Raw genomic sequence first — 24,070 nt, 5'->3', positions numbered from 1 at the left:
AGCTTTTGCAAAGTAAAGGAAACCATAAACAAAATGAAAAGACAACTTACAGAATGGGAGAAAATATTTGCAAACAATGTAACTGCCAAGGGATTAATTCCTAAAATTTACAAAAAGCTCATGCAGCTTAATATATATATATTATTATATATATATATTATTTTAAATTTAAGGATTTTAGACATATATATATATATATATATATATGTCTAAAATCCTCCCCCCGCCAAAATGGACAGAAGACCTAAACTGACATTTCACCAAAGAAGACATACAGATGGCCAGGAAACATATGAAAAGATGTTCAATGCCACTTATTATTAGAGAAATGCAAATCAAAACTACGAGACATCACCTCACACCAGTCAGAAAGGCTATCATCAAAAAGTCTACAAACAATAAATGCTGGAGATGGTATGGAGAAAAGGGAACCCTCCTACACAGTTGGTGGGAATGTAAATTGGTACAGCCACTAGGAAGAGTGGCTTCATAGTGTAGAGGTTTCTTAAGAAACTAAAAATAAAAAAAAAAATTAAAAAAAAAAAAAAAAAAAACTAAAAATAGAGCTACCATATGATCCAGCAATCCCATATATCCAGAGAAAAACGTGACTGGAAAGAATACATGCACCCCCTATGTTCACCGTAGTGCTGTTTACAATAGCCAAGACATGGAGCAACCTAAATGTCCACTGACAGATGAATGGATAAAGCATAAGCGCTACATATATACAACAGAATATTAGTCATTAAAAAGAATGAAACAGTGCCATTTGCAGCATTCCCAGACTCCAAATATATCTTCCACTACCTTTTGCAGCAACATGGATGGACCTAGAGATTATCATACTAAGTCAGTAAGAGAAAGACAAATATCATGATATCACTTCTATGAGGAATCTAAAAAACAAAAGATACAAATGAAGTTATTCACAAAACAGAAACAGACTCACAGATTTAGAGGATGAATTTATGCTTACGGGGGTGGGGAAGGGTAGTGGAAGATATATTTGGAGTCTGGGAATGACAGGTACACACTGCTGTACATAAAACAGATAACCAATAAGCACTTACTGTATAGCACAGGGAACTCTGCTCAATATTCTGTAATAATCTAAATGGGAAAAAAATCTGAAAAAGAATAGATGCAGGTATACATGTGTAATGGAATCACTTTGTTATACACTAGAAACTAACGCAATGTTGCTAGTCACTATACTCCAGTATTAAATTAAAATAAAGAAGAGTAGAGAATCCTTGAAGAAACAGATGTTAGAAATATGAGTTCTACAAGAGCTTTAGTAGATCGAATCAAAGCATTTATTTCAACCTGCACCCTATCGTAATGTGTATTTGGGTACAAGCAGAAATTTTGGAGAATCCCAGGGACAGGGGAGCCTGGTGGGCTGCCGTCTCTGGGGTTGCACAGAGTCGGACACGACTGAAGCAACTTAGCAGCAGCAGCAGCAATTTTGGAAAGAAGCTCCAAGGAAGACAACTGAAGTTTGGTATTTGTCGGGCAAACACTATACACCAAGAAAATGACATTTTAAATGTAATTTATTTGAAATGCTTCCAGAAAAGTTTAAGGCCATTATACAAAAACATTCATTTCATGAAAACATTCATTGACTTTCTTCTCATAGGCCAGTCCTTGACAGATCTCTTTTCTCAACATGCTGGCCAAAGTGGCCGATGGCTCCTTCAAAGAATGATTCATTCTTTTCTTCACCATCAAACAACTATTCTTGGCTTTTCTCTGCCTCTGTCTGCAGCAGATTCAGTCAGTCAGTTGGTAAATCAATAACAACTTAAGAAACAAAGCAGTTTTAAATAAACTTGTAATAGAAAAAAAATTCACCAAGTTTAAAATCTATAAATACAGAAATATGTTTTACAGGGTAAAATTGACGACTTCTTTTATTTTTGAAAAATAAGTACTATACCTTGTTTTTACATTGATAAATCTCATCACACAGCTTTCTGAATGCACATGATAGATGTAAATAAAATGACAACATAGTATTTACTGCTCTCCTTTGTGTAAACTTGAAAGACACAGATTAAAAAAAAACTTTTTGGCAATAATTTAGTATCATTACTACTAGTGCTGGTGTGGGTACAATTTTGCACAAGTCATCTTTAACATTTACACTCGCTCAGAGCTTTTCTGTGTATTCAGTTAACTTTTTTCCAAAGGTCTGCGGCTCACCCTACATTGTAAATCAAGGCTGGACAGAGAGGTTACTAGTTTGGCCAACTGATGCTGATTGATGACGGAGTTAATTGAGTCAGTCTCTGGAGAATGTAATTATGATTCTGATCCCAGCACAGAGCCAATGATGGCAAATGACGACCCGAAAGTGGAGCAGGAAAACCCCAGGCTCTGATCTTTCCCAGAAGGACACTGGACTTTGCTTTTCTTTTTTAATGCTTCCGACACAAGGTCACGATGGAGGACTTCTTCCAAATTCTTCTTCTCACGTGTTTCTGTAAACAGAGTCACTGACGCAGCCACAGCCGCTCCGTCATCTCTTCATTCATGCTCTAAAATATGAGTGGGCTGAGGCAGATGAAACAAAGTGAAGAGGGCCTTTCTGCTATTCCTGCCAGGTTTTCCCAGGCCAGATGAGTTCTGTTCTGATGTTTTAGGCTAAAAATGCCTATCTAAGGCCAGCCAGCATCTATGGCAGAGACCTCCTGACACAATATACACTTCAGTTCAAGATTCAGAGCTGACAGCTGCTTTTGTGCTGATCCTTTTAAGGTCAGACTCTATTTCATGTCCTAGTAAATTATTGCATCAGATTTGTACTGGATGAAATTGCAAGGTTAAGAGAGTGCTTCTTCCTTTGCGAAAGTAAACCTTCAGAATCCCCAGGGATGTTTTCCTGCTTTTTGGTTGGATGATATCGGACGGATATCTTAACCGATAACTTGAAACAATGATCTTTCCTGGTTTCCTTCAAACACCATCACGATTACACAGGTAACTACCTCATGCCCTGTTTGCAAGGCCCTTGAAGAAAATTCATGCCTTCAGCTACTCTGTCAAAGAGCTAGAAAAGTACTAGAGAAATGCGGAAGGATCCTTTAAAAGTAATCTATATGAAACAGCAGTTTAGAGGTTGTTTTCTTTCTATTTTTTAAAATCCAGCAGGACCAGTGAAAATATCGATAACTTGTTCAAGTACATATCCACCCATCCAGACACTTGGGGAAAACAATACAGGGTAACAGTTGCCACAGATTCCAGCTGACACAAATTGGCAGTTACAGTACTAGAGACAAAAAAGTACAGACAGAAGAGACTGGGTCAACACAGTCACAAAAGTATTAAAAAGTGCTTCTCCAAACCGTTCCACATGTGGAATGCAAATACTGTACAGGTAAGACACAGGGCGACTTCCAGGAAGCACACGCTTCTGTCAGACGTTGCTTTCAACATGCCTGCTGTTCCCACAGGAAGAGTCTGTCTGTTCCATGCGCTCACAGTCGAGGCTGACCTCACTCGTGTCCATGCTACAATCCGACTCACTGTCTGATTGGTCCATCTGCTCAAGTTTTGTTTCTCCCTGTGGCTCCCTGCTCCCGGTGGCGGGATCTAGGAATGGTCCCTCAGAGTCAAGGACCGCAGCCTGCCCCGTGGCACACAGAACTGTTTCTTTGGCTTGGCGAATACAGTTGAGCCACTGCTGCTTGTTGAATGTGTCATTGGCTTGTAATGAGTGGGTCTGACTTTGGGATCCATTTTTGAAACTCACTCTGAAGAAGTTTTTAACTAGAAATAAGAAGAACACACAAAAAAAGTCAGTGCACAGGTATTTCCGCAGGTCAAAGCTAATCTATGTGGTGACACTAACCCTGGTATTCATGGCGAGATCACTAACTGATAACTAAATGTCCTTCTATTTCAGGACATGGCTTGGCTCCACCCTGCAGCCTCCATCAACCAACAGGTGTTGACACAGGTCTGGCACTCAGTGGCCTTCCAAAGCTATCAAATCAGTACAGAACAACTCTGTCTGGGACCCCAGGGTACTGGGTACCAAACCTGGCCGTATATCAAAATCTCCAAACAGCATAGTAAAAATACAGATCCCGGGGTTCTCCCCTTAGGGATTTGGATTCAATAGGTCTGGAGTGGGGGAGGAGGGGCTGATAATCTGTCATTTTAACAACTGCCCCAAGCTAAAGCTTTTTCAAGTTTAAGAAGCTCTTTGTAACATCAAACAAGTCCAAGATCCTCCACATGATAGTACCTGTGTATTTAGTATCCGATGACTGAGAAGACATGTAAAGATAGAATTCTTTTTATTGTTTTTTTTTGGCTGTGCTGGGTCTTCACTGTGGTACACAGGCTTCTCTAGTTGTTACATGTGGGCTCTAGGGTGCACGGCTCAGTAGTTGCAGCACGCGCGGGCTTAGCTGCCATATGTGGATCTCAGTTCCCAGACCAGGGATCAAACCCACACCCCCTGCACTGGGAACTCGGAGCCTTACCCACTGGACCATCAGGGAAGTCCCAAGATACAGACACAACTCTTATGAGTTTGGATTCATTTTAAAATGAAATGACATTCTAATAACTGCCAACAGGAGCTATATGCATTTGTTTCTATAAAAAATTTATTTATTTATATATATTTTTGGCCATGCCCTGCCCTGTGGCTTGTGGGATCTTAGTTCTCCAACCAGGAGTTGAACCCAGGCCCTGGGAAGTGAAAGTATGTAGTCCTAACCATTGGACTGCCAGGGCAATCCTGGAGCTATGTGCATTTAAAAAGCGATAGTGCATAATATGGAAGACATTTGATTTAATTTAATAACAACATTAACTGGCATTTCATGGGCCCCATGTGTCACATGCATGTGGTTCATGGACGTGTCTGAGCTCAGTCAGTCCAGTCCCCCTGCAAGATCCTTGAGGTCAACAGACTGGCTTCAGATAAATTCAAGCTCCACTCTTTTCTGTGGGGCAAATGCCTTGACTCCTCTACATTTCAGTTTATTTGTAAAATGGGGAAAACAAAGAGATTCAACCTTAGATGGTTATTATGAGGGATAAACATAATAACATATGTAAATGCTCCTACATTGTTACTGGAGAAATGTAAGTACTACTGCTGCTACCAGTACTACCACTAGGGCGGAGGGGCTGGTGTGGCGCTAAGAGGCAGCGTCTATTAACTACTTGGACAATGTGACACCAATATTAACCCAAGAGGCTCAAATGTTACTTGCTCAAAGAAGACTTCCCTGATCATTTCATCTTAAACAGATCTCTTATTGCTATTCTCTACCCCCTTAATGGGTTTTAGTTTTGTTTTTTTTTTTAACACACCCAGAATATTTAGATATTTCTCATCTATTTCCTCCATCACAAGGAAAATTCCACAGGGCTCCCCAAAAATTGACCTGTGTGGTAAGACCAGTGTATACCAGTGCCTGGCACAGTGTTTGACACATAGAAGACCCTAGATAGACACTGCTATCTAAGCTTCTCTTGGTTAATTCCTTTGTTTACTGAATCTTAAGTCAGAGAAGCCCATTCAAGTAATTACAGATAAACCCTCGGCCCAGCTGACCATAGTTGTGCCTCTTTAGACACAAGTCAGCTATGTGAACACCCACCGTTAAGCAGCTGCAGTCACATAGGGACAGTGTGGTCTTAAGAAGGCTTTTAGCCAGTGGAAGCAGTCAGAGAAAGGGAGCATAGGGGGAACCAGTCATGCTGGACAGAGGTCAACTCACAGTGTCTCACTTCATCCTTAGAACAATCCTATGAAGTAGGTATGCATGCATCCCCACTTTGCAGATGGGAAACTAAGGCTCCTAGAGGTTGAGTAAGGTTACACAACCTCTAAGTGATGAAACACAACTGAGATGCAATTTGACTCCAAGGCCTTGGCTCGTCTCTTTCACCAGCCGGCCATTCCCTCCAAAGCACCACTACCAAAAACATTCCACAGGTCAAGAGGGACAGCCATCCGTACTTCTCTCATTGTTGCTGAATGCCCCACGCAGGGAGCCGCCCAGCCTCACTTCCCCATCCTGCAAGTCTTCCAGCAGGAGGTCCTTCATGGGGATAGGCTGCCGGTATAGCTGGTAGCAGAGCTGCTCATTGTGGGTAACAGCGCGGGTGATAACAAGCACTTCTTGGAAGAGGAAGACATGTAGTTTCTGGAAGAAAAGAATACACAGGATTCCCTTAAACAATAATCTAAGGAGTTGATAAGTAGACCTCTGGGGATAACAGATCCCTGGGTACCAGCTTCAAACTGACCTATGAACTTCTCAGCTCAAATCTACCTCCAGGAGAACACCAGTTGGGGTTTGGAGGCGTTTCCAGATGCATCCATTGCCTATCCTGTAAGAGCACCTCCCTAGGGCCCCAGTGAAGAAGGCCTTTCTGCCTACAGACACCTGCATTCAGGTCTGCCAGCTCCAGGGGTGTTCACAATTTACAACACATGCAGGCATATGTGGTCTCTAGTACTTTTATTACAGGAACATTAAAAAAGAAAGAGAGAGAGAGAAACCCCATAGAACAAAGGGTGTGATGAAGGAAAAAAAAAGTCAGTCCTTTCCTGGCTTTAGTTTACTATATCCAGTACAATTCTAAGAGATCAAAATGAGTAACAGTCCATAAAGGATGAGACTGGTATATCTGAGCCTAATATTAATCTTTGCTTCTCAAACCCGTAAAACACTCGTTCATTCCACCACAGAGCTGATTATCAGCTTCACCCAGGCACCCCGGCTCGGAACACTGCCCATTCTCAAGGAAACCAGAGTATGCAGCTGTAGCCATGAAGAGAGACGATCAAAGCAGTTGTCCTTCTTGGTAAAGTTCATAAGAACCTCAGTTCTCCGAAGAGGTTGTGCTTAAAAGGCTGATGATTGATGTGTGTGTTGTGGGCAAAAAAAGAATCTCGAAAATAAAGGCTTGTCTCAAAACCACATTACAAAAGCAATTTTCCTGAGTGGAGCTGGGGTTAATTGGCTCCATTCAACTCCAAGTGCCAGACTCTTCCCACAGCTTGGAAATGCTTAGGAGCTGAAGTGAGACAATCCATGACTCTGCAGCTAGGTTCTGGTTTTCCAGCAGTAATATTTGGGAATGTCAGCCCAGGAGTTTCAAGGAGGAGACCAGAAGAATAGGGCTGGAAATTCACATTAGGATCCTGACTTGGGGTCAGGGAAGCACTTTCAGTGTTATCAGATAATTTTACATTTGGAAGAAAAGATACTTGTGGGCCATCTACCCCATCCCCCCCCCCCCCCCGCCACAGACTGATGGATGGACAGATACACACACATATACATCAAAAACTGCAGAAACTGAAGCTCAACTAAATGTTGGCTTGTGGAAACAAAGGATGGTGGTTCTGTACTGGTGTGTATTTGGGTAGGGGGAGGTCTGAAGACTGAAAAACAGAGAAAAGCGCAAAATAACAGAGCTTTTTTCTTTGGTGGTGGAGGGGAACAGAAGAGGGAATGATAATGGGGATTGGTGAGGGAGGTGTTAGTCACTGTTTCACATACTAAAAATAATCAGATTTTTACACTGCTTCTACTTCAATCACTCTTCTAGCTAAGGTAAGAGGTTTGAACACTGATTATCCGGGCAACTTTAAAAAAAAAATCCCTTGTTTATAAATGTTCACTGAGAGTTCCTCTTCTTAGTTGCAGCTCCTTCCTGCCCTCAAGCTATTGAGACTTTTTTCCCCTGACTCATGACTTTATTCATAATGACTTTTACACCTCTCCGGGGGAAAAAGCAAACAAGCAAACAAACAAACAAACAAAAAAAAACAAGTGCCCCACTCCAATTAAAATCTTTGTTTACAAAAATCAATCTGCCTGAAACATGAACTAGGGAGGGGTTATCTTTAATGACCTAGGCACAGCCAACCAGAGTCTCAGCCCTTGACTGATGGACAGAAGGAAGAACGGCCCCCATTCCATACAGTGATGCTCCTTTCTATTTGTCACAGGGCTTCTGAGGAACAATGTTCAAGGAGTTGGAGTATCAGCCATTAGCAGTCTACCAGTGCTTTCCAAAAATCAGCAAGAAGCAGAACGCAGTTGCCTGGCAATGAGTTACTCCCAGTCAAACAGAAACATCTCTTCAAGCAGGGGCCTGTGACAGGTCTCACAACCTTTGTTACAACATCAGCTGGTTAGATCTACAGCAGCACTGATAATGGATGCTGTGACATGTCCTAAGTGATTTCAAATACCATTTCCGAGCCTGCTCATAAATGCCACTTTATAGCCCAGGTCAAAAAGGCAGCCTCTGAATCATCAAAGCTTTATCAGGAGCTTTTCCATCAAGTTTTGGCTTTCATTCTAAGGGTTGGCTAGATACTAAAGATGAAACAAAAGAGAAGTGGAGACTGTCTCAATGGCTTTCTCAATGCTAAAATATGAACATATGTTATATATAGTACAATTGATATATAAAACATGTTATATATAAATGTATAAAAATCATATAAATACTACATATTAGCATTATTTTCTATTTTTACATATTAAAAAAAAAAAGCCTGGTGAGTTGACTCAGTTTTGATCTCTCTGTAATTCACATCCATTTTTCCTTTATGTAAGCATTCATTCATTCATTCACTCAGATATTTACCTAAGACTACTCAGTGCCTTAGTATATGCCAGGTCCCCATGAAAGGGACTGACAAGGCACAGTCTCCACCCTAAAAGAGCGTGATAAAGTGGGAAATACTAACAGATAAATGGAGAATCACAACCTACTGTAGTAAGCCCTCCAGGGGAGATTTGTGCAAGTTGCTATGATAGGAGAGGAGGAACAATTTCAATATGTACAGAAGAATAAATGCCAGGAAATGGAGTGTTTACAAGTCAGAGCTAGATGTAGAGCTGATGGTGGGTAGGTTGTTATTTAAAACAAAACACAAAAATAAAAAACTGGTCTCAAAATGTCAGTTTGTGGATAGGCAACAACTTGTAAGAAGAATGTCTCATAAAGCTAAATGAATTCAATTAAAGAACTATCTATTTTTCTGAGATCATATACTTTTAACATCCTGTTAAAATTATCTATTACTTGCTGATAGCAAAGTGGGAGGAGATAGTAATTGTTTTTGTGTTTGTTTTTGAGGGTCAAAAACAAACAACATGACCAAACAACATAAAAAGCTGGCAACTCTATGATGGTTTCCAAAATTTTTCTGAATATGTACTGGTGATGAAATTTAAAATATGTATATATATAAAATATATAAAATAAATTTAATAATATATGATCCTGTGATATAAAAGACACTAGAGAAAGTTTTTGTCTAAAGAGCATGACTCTACTTAGGGAAGGCACTGTAGTAGGGGGCTCACTATCACATGGATGAAGGGGTCAGGGAGGCTCAGGATGAAATTACTGAAGGAGAGCAACTACTCACCACGCCCCGATTGTTCTTCAGTTCACCGTGACAACACAGCACCTTTGAGTTGTCAATCAGGGAGTCTTTCTGGCCTTCCTCCAAGTAAAGAAGTCGCTCTTTATAATAGCGGCATTCAGATTCTCCAGTCTTGGTGTTGATTTCTGCCACAATTCCCTGAATGATGTTTATCTGTAAAAACAAAAAGGAAGTTTGGGGAAAGTAAGCAAACCATTCACATCAACAAGGCCCAGGGACTTAACCTTAGAAAGTCGCTAAGATACACTTGGATCTGAGATCCCATTATCTAAGCTGCTGCTTTGGGAAAAGGGGGAAAAATGCTTTTAACATACTGTATCTATCTATCCATGTGCCATCTATATACATGTACACATATAAATACGTACATATATATTCATTTGTACACACGCACACACATCTATATTTGTATTAAATATAAAATTAATGTTGATGCAGAATTTTGTCTGAGAGAAAGAAACATGAAGTACTGCTTTCAATGTGCAGGACTTATAGCCACTAGGCTCTGTATCACGCATTTCTTAACATATGCTCAACACAGCAGAAAATGTAGGCATACACACAAAAAATGTGGCCAAGGAGAGAAAACAAAGCAGAATGTAACAGTCCAGAAAAGGGATGGTCCTTGCGGATTTGAAACCCAGCTTCAAGGTCTCTCTACATGTATTTAACCTACAAACAACATATCTAAATGGGGTGTGAATAAATAGTTTGGGTATCATTTAGTGACAAAACATAACTCATTTATGAAGGGCAATGAACTAGGAATGCAAAGAAAGGACACCAGAAGTAAGAATGGAGACGATCTGTCTATATACACTCACGCCCATTCCTACAGCTCACTCAAGTAAGACAGAGGTAGAGTGATTTCAAAGCAATGGTGGATGCATTACCGTTAAATACAAAATGAAGCAAAACAAAACAAGTGAACAACACTGAGACGTGTTCCGTGGGCATTTATCCCAATGTGGTGGTATTTTAGCACATGAATGATACATCTAAAAATTAGAAAATTCTAGAAAAAAGGAGCAAGAAATTAGTTGAGAAAAAACTCAAAGACACCAATCCAAGGCAAAGAAATGACTTCCTCAGCAGAGACTTGTGTCCCTTAGTAGTGAAAAGACCAACAGTCCCATCTTTCTTGCGGAGGGATTAATAGAAAACAACAGATGAGAAATGTGAGTAAGGCCTCTTCTTGGTTGCATTGATTTAATGGAAAAACAGACCAGTCTTTGAAAAGCAAGGTTTCAAAAGAGGCCTTTACTCAGCAAAAAGCTACCAGACCTTGTTCAAGTGGCAGTGAATTCTAAGATTGTTAAGTAATTAGTTTTCACGTGCCTTATGCCCAAAGAAACTGGATTAGAAACTTCTACACAATTATAGCTTTGGCACTTCCATGCAGTTCAACAGAAGATCTTCTAGCTTTGAGCTGATGTCTGGGACTGCATCCTAAGGGCAGAGGTATAATCTCTACATGCTTTAGCTACTAACAGTTTCAAAGATCATTTATTTATTCTTTTCTCTGTTTTCCAAATTTGAGTATAGTACTACTTGATAATTAAAAAAAAAACATTATTTTTAAAAGTATAGGTCCTTTACTTCATATAAAGAATTTTTTGGTCTTTGATGTCAACCTAATGTTAAGTACAAGTCCTGTGAAATTAATCTGAGTTTCAGTAACACAAAACAAGTAATAAATGGTACACTTTGGTACCCAAACTTTCTCCTTGTTTCTCTCCTCCTTGGTTTTCAAAGATGACTATTTGTTGCTTTCAAAAACAAACAAAAAATAAATTTCACAAAATATACTGAAGCTATGAGTCATTTTGCAAATTAATTCAATTAATGCTTGATGAGCATCTGTTCAGTGTCTGACTAGGTGGTGGCATTCAAGGAAATGAGACAGGGTCCCTGCCCTCAAGAAGCTTAAAATACATGGGCAGTATCTGAACAATTGTTCTATGTCTACCTTATTTTTCTATTTTATTACATTTTTAATGTGAATTGAAACTCATACTTTTTCCTTGTTTTTAAAGACTGAGCATTAAGTGCTGTGGCTCATCTTATCAGACATTACTAGGTGTACCTGGGCAGCTGGAATTAATCAGTGTTTGAGTCAATTTTCTGAATTTCCTGCAAGAATCCAGGAAACCAGAAGAGGATGTACTATAGGCATAAAGCAACATTCATTTCCTAATTTAACTCAGGAACTGAACAGCTGGCATATCACATGAAGATTAATAAACTCAAAAGCCACAGTGCTTCCTTAGGCAGCTATGACTACCCTCAAATGCTGCTTCTTTCTCTGGTGTTTGAAAAAAAAGAGAGACAAAAGAATGGAAACATTTGGTGTTATTCCATATTCTGTATCTGTATTTACTGTAGTGACTCTGGGTGTGCTTTCATTTATTGAAAGTACTGCGTTTGTATTTATATTCAGTTGTACACATAACTAACATACCAGCATGCCATGTCTAATGTCTCTGTACTGGTTCTCGAGAGGAATTTATTTTGCACAATTGCAGCAAGGAATAAAGTTACACATAGAATATTGCCAATAACCAACCGTTGTGGTAGTTGCGCATTTAAATTTATCATTGCATTTCTTATTTGGGTTCACGCTGAAGGGCAGGGGCTGGTAAAGTGACATGATGAAAGATATCCGTAACAGAATAAGGATTAAACCCCCATATCCTGGAATCGTCATGCTCAAAGTAGACTCTGGAAGCCCTGTCTGTCTGGCCCCTTGTGAGGCAATATCATCTACTCCTTGGCTCCTGACATGGACCAAGAATAGCAGGTTTCACTGTAGTTGCATCCAAAAAAAAGGACTGTTCTTTCCATTGATTCCAGTGGAATTTTTTTTTTTTTTTTAGGGAATTGGAGCAGTGGCAGGCAGAGGGAAGAGATGGTTTACAGGATAATTTTCTGACTGAAACAATCCTTACAATACAAAACATTAAACAACCAGATCTGGAATATACAAGTATCCAAAGTCCTATTTTAAGATGTTCTCTTTGGGGGGAAATTTCTATCAACCTTTCAAAGCACTATTAAGCAATTCTAATACAGATGTGGTAGTTTACACACTATATTAAAAAGGAAGATCTTTCTTTAGATCTAATCATAAGACTGAATGCTTGGTGTAGAAGAAATTTATTTAGAGTTCCCTGATTTTTTCTTCTCATAGAAGGAAAATTTATTTAGGGAACATATTAGTTAAGCTATGATGGTAGGGTAGATTTTATGGTTATCAAACATTCATGATGCATTCAAGAGTACAGGGCTAAACAGTTCTGTTCATCCAGGATAATGCCACAAGGATTTTGTAAAGAAGAGGAAAAAAATTGCTGTGCCTATACAGTGTAAATGGACATTTAGAAGACTTGTTTTGCAGACATTTTCAAATGCAGGTATACCATGCTTCACACCTAAATTTGCGTGAAGAACTTGGCAAATTTGCCTGAAGAATTTTACACACTAAGGAAACTGGTGTACTGCAAACAATCATATTCTTATCTATCTGTTTTCAAATTCAAACTTTAGCTTACTGTTTTTTTCTTCTTCTTGTTTTTAAACAAAGCATTATTCTTTCATGCTGCATTTTAAAAAGAAGAAATCTTTACTGGAAAACTCAGAGTAGGCTTGTGTTCTTCACAAAAGTAATTATTTAGACTAGTTCGAGTTCCCTGTTGTTGTCTTTCCTACAGACCACACACTTGCTGGGATGAAATATGGAGAGGAGGCCATGGTATTGCTCTTCCGAGTAATAAAAACAGACATGAAGTGAGCTGGGCCTCATCTCGGGCCTGCATTCCCCGTTGTGCTGGACTGGGAGCCTCGTCTGTATGCTGGGCCTGCCAGACACCTCAAACACCTTGTGAATCAGGAGAGTCTTTCCTGTTCTTCTCTGTCCCTACACGGACAACTGGCCCAGCTCTGGATTGGTGAGGCCCTCCATAAAGCCTGGTAGCTAGACAGATTTCTGTAGTTCCAGAGACAAGAGGGGCTTAAAAAAGTAGCCAGGCTTTCAGCCCTGTGGCAGAGGAGCATAAAGAAGTGGAGAAGGCATAAGAGTGGCAGTTTACACTGATGAGGTTTGGATATCAACTCCATTACTTGTTGGCCCGGACTTGGGCGAATTATTTAATGCCCCCATGCCTTATCTGGAAAAGGAGAATGGCCCTAACATGAACAGCTTTCTCATAGGTTAGTATGAGGGTTAAATGAGCTACATAACCCATTAGACAATCACGTGAAGATGATTTACTAGGTATTCAATGCATGTCAGCAGGTGTTATTGTTGTTGCTGTTACTATTTACTACTGTTGTTGTTACTAATAACTATTGAGTTGGCCAAAAAGTTCATTTGGGTTTTTCCTGTACCATCTTACAGAAAACTCTGTGGCCAACCCGATGTTACTAAGCCCCTCTCTGGGAAGAGATCGTTTGCTCCACAGACTCAAGGCTTTTGATTGATTTTCCAATCACCTCTGTTTATCAGCTTGTTACTGTCCCAGATCCAGTCAGGGAATGAACTATTAGAACTGGTCTCTGCATCCTCACTGCTAACTCCCTGAGCAGGTTTCCAAGACTATGGAACTGGACCGCTGCAACATCCTCCCAACTTGATTCCCTGCCCCTAGTCTCTGCTGTCCCCTGTACTACAGATGCAATGATACATGTCCAAGATCACACAGCTTGTCAGTGACGGTGCTGGAATTCGAACCTGAATCTAAGCTACTTAAGAAACAAAAGCACAAGAAAGGAAAAGGGCCTCAAATTGATATTTACAACTGTATTCCCAATGTGAACCACCACCCTCAGTCCCTTCTCTTGCTGTTTTCTGACTATTATCAACCCCAGGCAAACTGACCAATGGCACTCGCTGGCATGCCGTTCCCTGTCGTTTCTTTACACCTCTGCCCTGGCTGTTCGCTCCTCTGGCCTGTCATCTCCTCGGCCCTGTCCTGCAGAGCACTGCAACCAGAACTGAGCTCTCTGGGCAGAATGTCACAGTTCACCACATCCCATGATACGGATCTGATTTTTTCTGGTCTTACCTTGCTGCTAGGGAAGAATCCATATTTCCCAAACCATCCAGCCCCATACTCAATACAGTCGCTGGTGCATAGATTTGACTAGGCTCTATGCGTCAATCTGGAGCCAAGGACAGCTGGGTTTCAAATGGGTGCTGATTTAACAAATGGGCTTTGGTAAAAGGCAAAAGGCAACTTCCATTTGCTAACTAAACAAAGCTATTCAATTTAAAATCTCTACAGAGATCTTACCCTGATAATCAGGAATTGCAACAAACAGATTACAGAGTCACCTATTTAGAATCAAGAAACTTTAGAATCAAAGGGACTTTAGAGTGCATTTCATACAAATACTGCATTTCACAGATTAGGAATAGTACTGATTGGCAAAATCAAAACATGGTCGAGTCATGTTGGAAACCAAGATATGTGTATGCTTTATTCCCTAATAAACCACCATCCTCAGTCAAGCCCTGAATCCAAGATTCCTGTGTCCTAGTACCCAGGGACCCTTCATTCACACATTTACCCAATCTTACAGCCACTGGGGAAATACCAAGGGGAGAAAGAAAGAAACTCACAGCTTCTTCCAGGTGCTGCTGATCTGGATTATCATTTGGTGTGTGTCTCAAGATTTCTCGAAGAAGCAGAGGGTATTTCACCAGACGGCTTCTTGGAATATCCAGGAAATTCCAGAGATCTAGTTTTCGGCTAAAGGGGGATTCTAAACATCGCTGCAGGAAATCCTGGACTCGGTGGTCTTGTTTTTTGTGGTCCAGCAGAGCTTTGGCAGCTACTTGATTGCTGCAGTAGCTGTCGTAGGAGCTGAGACAAGGCAGCTAAGAAAGGAACACGAAAGGAGGGGTGCGACGTTAAAGTAAGTATGCTCTGAAGCTACACGCTGACATCAGTCATTGGGACTGAACAACGCCTAACTGGTCTCCAGGCCTGCCCAACATCTCTCTGTTTGCAGGGCTGGAGGAGACACACACGGAATCTTCAAAATGGCAGGCAATAGACAGATAGCTCTCTAGGCTCCGGCTTGCTTGCAGTTATTTTCTTAGCGGCATGTTTACTTTCTTGATTATTAAGACCTCAATAATTTGTTTGCATTTCTGTCAATCTAAGCTAGACACAAAAGAACTGGAATTCCTGTATATGTGCACAATTCAGAATTTTCCTAAACGGGGATTACTGCATATGCATACAGAATTGTCTTAAACTTTCAAAAGTATCTGGTGAGAGGAGAGAATATTTTTTAATAAGGGTTCTTTTAAAATTATTAATAAGAAACTAATCTAAAAGAGTTGGTGGGACAAAAAGAAAGGAGTCAGACCCCACAGCCCAGACCTTTGCATGGCCCAGAGCAAGCACCTCTACCTACATTAGTTTTATAGTACTTGATTCCAAAGCAGACCAATTATAAAGAAATCCAAGAAGTTAAAAGTATAATTAGTAAAAAAGTAGATGCAGAAAGCATTAACAAACATCTTTTAAATTAGTTCTGACAGGCCAGAATTTACCTTATGGTTAATATCACAATTCCATGCAAAGAATATTGTTGTTTAGTCACTAAATCCTGGCTGATTCTTTTTGATCCCATGGACTGTAGCCTGCCAGGCTCCCCTGTCCATGGGATGTTTCAGGCAAGAACACTGGAGGGCCAACATTGCCATTTCCTTCCCCAGGGCTCTCCACCCTCCCCCGACCCAGGGATTGAACCTGCATGGCCTGCACTGGCAGGTAGGCGCTTTGCCACTGAGCCACCAGGGAAGCCCTCTGCAAAGAATACATTTTAAGACGCTGGAACACTTTTGAGTCCACCATCTTCCTTCCAGCCAAATACTAATTTCCCTGACATATCCCATGAGTCACAAGGTCAAAGACCCAGTGCAAGGGCCGCTCATCTCCCCTTTCCACTCCTCCCTGTGATGGCACCCTCATGTGCAAGCTGTCAGCCTCCAGAAGGTCATCAGAGGCAATAAAGCAGCCAACGGTCCTGCAGTGTTTGCTCCCCTCCCTGGACTAGGAGCCACACCTGCCACAACGCCTGTTCTGGAGGAGGATTCAGTGTGAGACGGTGGCAAAGAGGGTCTTTCGGTTTTGCATCCTCAGTGCTGTGCACTAGGCCCACCATACAGCAGACAAGGTTTGTATTTTGAAAGAACTAATAAATGAATGTTTAATGGATTACTGGATTAGATAATATTTGATGGTTTATGAACTCAGCTTAAAAATAAGCTGCAGCGGCATTTGAAAAACGGGTCAAAGTTTAACTGTTCTGCTGCTTCTTTTGCACCTTTTATCGAAATTATTTTCTCAGTGACTGACATCAGACAAGATACCATGGAAGTCAAGTTTAAAAAGTTTACTGTCGAGTTTAACATTTCCTGGAAATGTCTACTTTCTTGACATGTTATTAAAAATCTCTATTTGTATTAAAAAGGATTACAGAAATTCCTTTCTCAATGTTATATTTGGAAGTAATGACAACTGGTTCCTATACACATGCACACATACACAAACATTCAAAAGGTTCACTGTTGAGTTTAACATTTCTTGGAAATGTCTACCTTCCTTACATGTAATGAAAACAAAAAAACCTGTCTATTTAAAAGGGCTGCAGAAATTCTTTTCTCTATGTTGTGTTTGAAAGTAATATTAATTGGGACTTACACACACACAGACACACCCCACATGTGGCACTGTGGCTTGTAATTCAGATCTTCAGAGTTAATTAGAAAGAGACTCAGGCCCTCTTAACTTCATTTCCACTTCCTTGCCTTTTAAAAAGACTTGGAAATGGCCAATGTTTTCATTATGGAGAAACAAATCAGTAGTAACCATCAGATGTAATCTAGTGAAGCACCCTGACCACGCTGCTGCTTGCAGTCCAATGGGCCGTTACTCTCTCTGACCATGCCGCCCTGCTGCCATGGCAACCAAATCTGGTTCTGGTCCTGTGTTCACACCTGACAGGGTCCTCATTTCCTGAGCATAATCTGAAAAGCTATCTGGTATAGCTCACTGGCTAGAAAAACCCACAAGTGATCTATAATCAGATAGGGAATGAAGAATACACATATCTTGGTTTCCAAATACAGTGCAATAACTCTAGAACAGGGAGAACCGCATTCAAAGCCTAACTCAGTTACTAGTCAAGGGACCCTTCAGAAGCCTTTCTTCACCTACAAAATGCACATACTAATATCCTCTTTTAGTGAGATGTTAAAATACGGCAGATAAAAAGCGTTAACAGAGGTTGGTTCCCAGTTAAGAATTGGTAGCTACTACTATTATTATTTACTCCAAAAATATTTTTATTGAAGAAATTATGGTTTAGAGAAGCAAAACTACTTGCTTCAGATCAGATCAGTCGCTCAGTCGTGTCCGACTCTTTGCGACCCCATGAATTGCTACTTGCTTAGCTGGAGACAAAACTAGTCTGAAGTGTGTTTGTCCTTCCCACAACCCCTGAGAGTTCTGAAGTACTCCCCATCATTTAGACTATCAAGAATTTATATGGGAAATGCTTTTTTTTTTTTTTTTTAAAGAAATTTTTATACCTTCCTAACATTATGAAAAGTGATAGAACAAAGTTGTTGTTTTTTTTTTTTTGCTTCCGTGTACCCTGACTCTCTCTTTGGAATGAAAATTTAATTAGAACCCAAATTAACATGGGAACTTGCTGCTCTGTAGCACTGATAAATTATTTTATTACTGAAAAAATGTTAGCATGAAGATGTAATTTGGGAAGTTGTTTCTTTATGAGAAAGGGAGGTTTATGAGAACAGGCCAGCCCATGGTTACTGATCTCCAGTAAAGAAGATGGTTCCCTGAAAAAAACCCACCACTCTCTTTAAGGTCTTTTAAGTAAAAGCAATTGATTCATTCTAAGGTCAAAAGGACTGGTCAGGGCAATCCCACTTGGGCGGCTTACTTGTTTAAAAGAGCTTTTTTGCCCACTTTTTTCCTTTTGGGGGAAATAAATCAATTTTTCATGGGTGGAATGGGCTTTGACTTTTCTCATTCAAAGTCTACTAAGATGTTTATTTTGTTCTGTTAAAAAGACCAGAACTCAAACAGATGCACCCCTTGGTTTACAATTCCCACTCGCACGGACACATCTGCAGTGAAGAGAGGGAAAACATTTAACAGCTCATCAGGCCTGATAAATAAGGACCATTTCCCATGAGATCTGGTAACAATGGGCCAGTTGTGTAATTTTAGGCTGCTCTTCAAGCTGCAAGTTCCCATTTGATGTCTAAGTGTCCAGACAGCAATGGACTGGCATGGTCAAACATCTTTGGTGTAAGTACAGAAAAGGACTACAAAACCTACCCTCAAATCAAACCAATTTCCTAACAAAAGTGCATTTATTTCAGAAAAAGAAAAGTAACAAAGCAGATTGCGTTCATTTTTGCTCCTCACATGAACAGACAATTTGTATATGACGTCTAAGGAAACCTTATAGTTCTACACTGCCGTCTCATCAAAAACAGAGGAGTCATCGTGCCATTCTGAAGTTGTTCCTTCTCCCACCAAAGCAGTCCGCAGACTGAAGAAGTTTAAGAAACAGTAAGGCAGACTCTCTCATCTCATTACACCTCCTCTGTCTCCAGCTGGCTGACTCTTTTTAGAGAAATTTTTTTGAGGGCTAACGAAGTTAAGACATCTACCAGGGCTCATAATAAAATGAAAGTTAAAAAAAAAAAAAATAAGATGAATGATCTCTCTTGAAATATTAAGGCACATTTTCTAAATTATTCATCTTAGAACATTACTTGACTTTCAGATACCCTTGGGATATTTCAGCCTCAGTGCTAAAACTGACTCCTGGACTAAAGCTAAGCCATGAAACTGTCAAAGTTTCTTGATCAAGGCAGTAATGGAGAAGCATTAAGGTAAGAAAAGAGATCAATCACAAAGCTTACTTGCTGGAAGGTTTAGGAAGGTTAAAATACAAATAAAGTGTAACCGGATAAACAGAAATCACACGGTAATAGGATTCATAATCTTCACACACTCTCCAAATAGTGGAACGACTCTAGCACTGCTTCTGGGGCACTCCCTGCCTATTCTGGAACACTGTGTGGATCAGGGGGACCTCATACTGCCTGGAAGAAGTCTTCAAAGTAATCTGCTTTCATTATCTGCTTCATAACAAATGAAAAACACCTGGGGCAGGGGTGGAACACTCAAGGACTTACAGAGGGAAATAGAAATGCATAATAGGGAGCAGTGGGGCCTGTGGCAAAACAGAAAGTGCATACCTCGTCTAAAATAGACTACAACTGAACCACCTCTGTAAGCGCTTGGTAAAACACTAACTCAGCCCCGGAACCAAAAATCTACAGACACCATCATCTAAAGTCACAACTGATTTCAATTATGAAAGGGTATGAGTTATGTTGGGGTACAGATCAGCATAATACCCAGCTCTCGTAAGAAGTTCCTTAGGATCAGATATATGCTAAACATTAACAGTATTTAGTTATTACCTTGTTTATGAAATGACATTTGACCATAAGGAAATTTTTTTTTTTTTTTTTGGTAGCATGAATAAAGCTTTTTTACTGATGGACAGGAAGTTGTCCCTAAATTTTCACTAGAATGAAAGAGGTAATAGCTATATTTGTAATTGGTGTGATGTGAATATTAATTAGTTTTACTTAATTTGATGTGAAACTAGTAACAATTTCATGTGTGCCTTTACTTCTTTTGTTGCACAAAGGCCATGTAATCTTTAAATGCAGTTCATTTATAATAAGAAAAAAAACTGTTTCCATGCTCTGTAATGATAAATTATACTAGAAACTTGCCATTTTAATTTTTCTGATGTAAAACCAAAAGTTTGCCTATAAAAAAAGTCCAGCTAAAAATGAAACTCCATTGACATTACTGAAAATCATCTTCAATCAAAGCCAGAGAACTTTTCTTACCCAGCCCACGAGGATGGGACCGACGTGCTCAGTCGAGCCATCGGGCTTGCGGACATCTCGAAGCTGACTAAGGAGGTCTGGTGAGAAACAAACAAGAGTCCTTATTTTGTTAGGCACTCAAAATATGAACAGGGCTGGGAAAGTCTGGGTTACTCAAGTTATTACATAACCGTGACTTGTTATAAGACAACTTAGTTAATGCTACAAGTCACGACTCATCCTGGGAACAAAATTATACCTTCATGGAGAGGAATCAGGGAGTCCAGTGTTCCAAAAATTTGATTCAACTCCTGTTCTGTCATTATGGAGAGTTTCAGCATAGGGTCGTGATAGGCCTGCACAAGAAGGGCAAGAGATGGAAGCACGCATTTACAATTAGAAAAAGCAAGCTGTTAACGTAAATGGCTTCTGAGAGGCCCTATGCAGTAACAGAGTATTTGGCTTTCCCCAGTGACTTCTCCCATAATGCTGCACAAACAGCAGATGGGTGTGGTTGGAGCAGATGAGAATCCGGTATTGCCTTCAGCCTTTGCAGTTGTTGATAAACCAAAGCTGATTTTTTCAAGCTTTTTTTTTTTCCCTAGTATATCTTACATCTCTGAAAGGGCAGGAATTCTAAATACAGAGCAGATTTGATTTGTATAATGTTTCAAAAATTAACCTTACTGAAGGTCCAGCAGCTTGAAAAATTCCCACTGTGTACAAAATTAGTTACCACTAGGTTATTTTTCAATCAGTCTGTATTTAAACTGTGAAGGGGGAAAAAGGTGCTTGGCATCCTTTACTATGAAACTGAAGCAGAGAGGGCAAAATCTCTGCCAATCTTATCATCTCTTATTAATGGTAAGTAAACCACAGTTCAGTTCAGTTGTTCAGTTGTGTCTGACTTTTTGCAACCCCATGGACTGCAGCATGCCAGGCTTCCCTGTCCATCACCAACTCCCGGAGCTTGCTCAAACTCATGTCCATCGAGTCGGTGATGCCATCCGACCATCTCGTCCTCTGTCGTCCCTCTCTCCTCCTGCCTTCAATCTTTCCCAGCATCAGGGTCTTTTCCATGAATTGGCTCTTCACATCAGGTGGCCAAAGTTTTGGAGTTTCAGGTTCAGCATCAGTCCTTCCAATGAATATTCAGGACTGATTTCCTTTAGGATTGACTGGGTTGATCATGAATAATACATGCATACACAATTATACCCAAGGCACTGCAAAGACTGAGACTGCACAGTCCCTGCGTTTAAGTTTTATAAAGCTCAGTGGGAAGATTTAAAAAAAAAAGGTCTGGAAAAATTAATGTTAAAAAAAAGTTTAAGATTAAAAATAGGAGAGATGTCACATGGCAGCAAAAATTCACCAGATGATAACCGCTCTAGTAGATCAGAGAATTAGAGGCGGATTGGCTATGGGATATTTTACAGATGAGGTGCTTGGCACAGAGAAGGAGGCAGTAAATACTGTCGAATGAACTGAGATTTGAGTTTGCTTCTGTAGGACAGGTGGACATGGATGGTTGAAATGAAAGGGAGGGGTTTGCAGGAAGGCAGGGCCAGCAAAGCAAAGGATACAAGTGAAAAAGGTAAGGAGGTTGATCTTGGAGGATGAAGGAGGAGCTGAACTTATGACCAGCAAGAGGTCTCCTAGAGTTAAATGCCTCCTCTGTCCTCCCCATCTTCTTCACCTTCAGCCCTGCCCAAAACTCAATTTTTGTTGGCTGTATCCAACAAAAGCTCGGATGGCCATCTCTCAGGAATGCTGCAGATGGGACTTGATATTAGCATAAAATTAGGTTCCCAGGTCGGGAAGTTCCCCTGCAGAAGCAAATGGCACCCACATGTGTATTCCTGCCTGGAGAATCCCATGGACACAGGAGCCTGGCGGGCTACAGCCCATGGGGTCGCAAAGAGTGGGACATGACTGAGCAACTGAGCACATGCACACACACAGGGACACTTAGGAGAAGGGAAGCATCTTTCCAACCCTGTAATTTTTTGAGAAAGCTGAGAGAGTCACAGGAAGAAGTCTGGATTTTAGCCTCCACGGGGGACAATGGAATGGAAAGGTTTTTGAGGCAGGATGGCTGTCAAGATTATACAGACTACAAGGCATGAATTTCCTCTCCCTTCCAACACACAAAGTGATTACAGACAATTTTCCATATGAAAGACCCTAACTTACAAGACAGTATTCATCTGCCTTCATGAATGACTTTACCCACTTACAGGACTCAAACGACTTTCTTTCTAAGACACCATTCCAATTTCAGACGTCTGCACATTCTCTCCCAGGGCTGAGGGAGTCCTGCCTGTGAGACTTCTAGGACAATGAAATGCATGTGAAGCCAGGCCTCATGAACACTTTCTGATTAAAATGAGGTATTCTTTGACGTGCATTAGAGACATGCATGGGTGCCAGCCCTAAAGGTGTCAGGTCTAGAGCCTTCTTGCTTTGAGCCATTTTCCCTACTACTTGGTTTGTAGGTTCCTCTCAATTTTTTATGACCTGTCTTAGTCATAAAAAGAGTGATCATAAAGTACAGTCTTAGCACTGTGAAATTACTCAGAGGAAAATAAGCAGGAGGTGACTCAAAGGACCACTGGATTTGAATGTACCTTTTTTGCCAATTTCAAGTCCTCTATTAAATCTTCTTCTCCTTGAGAAAGCTCAAAGATTGCCTGCAAGGAAAGATAACACACATTTACTGAACTTTCATTTATGAGACCAAATTCAAATGATGCTGGTGCCAGTGCTCAAAGCCCCAAATCTACTTATTTCTTCAGGATTTTTACAGGATTCTTAAAATATTAAATTAACCCAAAGCAATTAAATCTAGTGACTAAAACCTACAAAGAAACAATTATGCAAAACTTCTGTGTAATGTGCTTATCTGTTTGTGGGAAAAAGAGTTTCCATTTATGCTTCCAATCCAACAAGTTATCTTTCATTTACAGAATTTTGATGCAGCTGAACAAGACAGGGTTATTTTAGGTGAAAGAATTAGAATTTGAGCCATGGTTGTGAGTCTGTGTCTTGGTTGTGAGTCTGTGTCTTGGTTGTGAATGGCAATCATAATAAATGATACAGGGTCTGTTCTCAGTGATGGATATGGAATTATTATTAACTGGGCCATCACAATTTGTCTTCCTTCTATTCAACAGAAGGTGAATCTCAACAGAGAGCTTTATTCCTATCAGCCACTTGTGTTAAGGCTGCATTGTAGGAAGAATCCAATATTTTATCACTTTAAATGTCTGGTGAAGTTAATTCATTCTAAATTACTTCTCACCTTCACATTGTACAATAAATAAAACCAAAGGAGCTGGCTGTGTGAAAATGTGTGTAAATGAACCATCTCTAATTTGGCTCTATTAAGCCATCTTAATCTAAGAGCTATGATGCACAAAACAGTCTTTTACTTTCACCTAAGAGTCTAAACTGTTGGCAAACTTAACGTTATTAAAGGACTGCATGTTTGTGGTGGTAGTTCAGGGACTACGGCATGTGTTTTGAACTAGAGGGAAGAAGGCAGCAGGCGTGGAGAACACCTGCATCCCTGGGCCTACTGAACACTGGGGTGATGAACGTGCTCCCTGGCAACAGGTGAAGGCTGGACGCTGTGCTGGAGGCTGGGGCATGGT

General features: G+C 40.4%; 1 protein-coding gene across 16 annotated transcripts in view; it reads right to left on the bottom strand.

The window, feature by feature from the left end:
* Positions 1-1,541: 1,541 nt before the first annotated feature.
* Positions 1,542-24,070, bottom strand: part of ARHGEF3 (Rho guanine nucleotide exchange factor 3) — a 315,139-nt gene continuing 292,610 nt past the window's right edge. For 15 of the 16 annotated variants that reach the window (XM_055558190.1, XM_055558187.1, XM_055558193.1 and 12 more), the window contains 7 exons: positions 23,045-23,107; positions 20,674-20,770; positions 20,436-20,512; positions 15,075-15,332; positions 9,437-9,607; positions 5,996-6,182; positions 1,542-3,780 (listed from right to left, as the gene is read on the bottom strand). In XM_055558190.1, the coding sequence (XP_055414165.1) occupies positions 3,428-3,780; positions 5,996-6,182; positions 9,437-9,607; positions 15,075-15,332; positions 20,436-20,512; positions 20,674-20,770; positions 23,045-23,107 (1,206 nt within the window). In that variant the 3' untranslated portion in view covers positions 1,542-3,427. The remainder of the gene's footprint in view (positions 3,781-5,995; positions 6,183-9,436; positions 9,608-15,074; positions 15,333-20,435; positions 20,513-20,673; positions 20,771-23,044; positions 23,108-24,070) is intronic. The other variant, XM_055558192.1, reaches the window with a different exon arrangement.

The sequence above is a fragment of the Bubalus kerabau genome, chromosome 20, assembly GCF_029407905.1.
Source record: "Bubalus kerabau isolate K-KA32 ecotype Philippines breed swamp buffalo chromosome 20, PCC_UOA_SB_1v2, whole genome shotgun sequence".
Lineage (NCBI taxonomy): Eukaryota > Metazoa > Chordata > Mammalia > Artiodactyla > Bovidae > Bubalus > Bubalus kerabau.
Note: the sequence above shows the minus strand (reverse complement) of the source record. Positions and strands in the feature narration are given on the sequence as shown.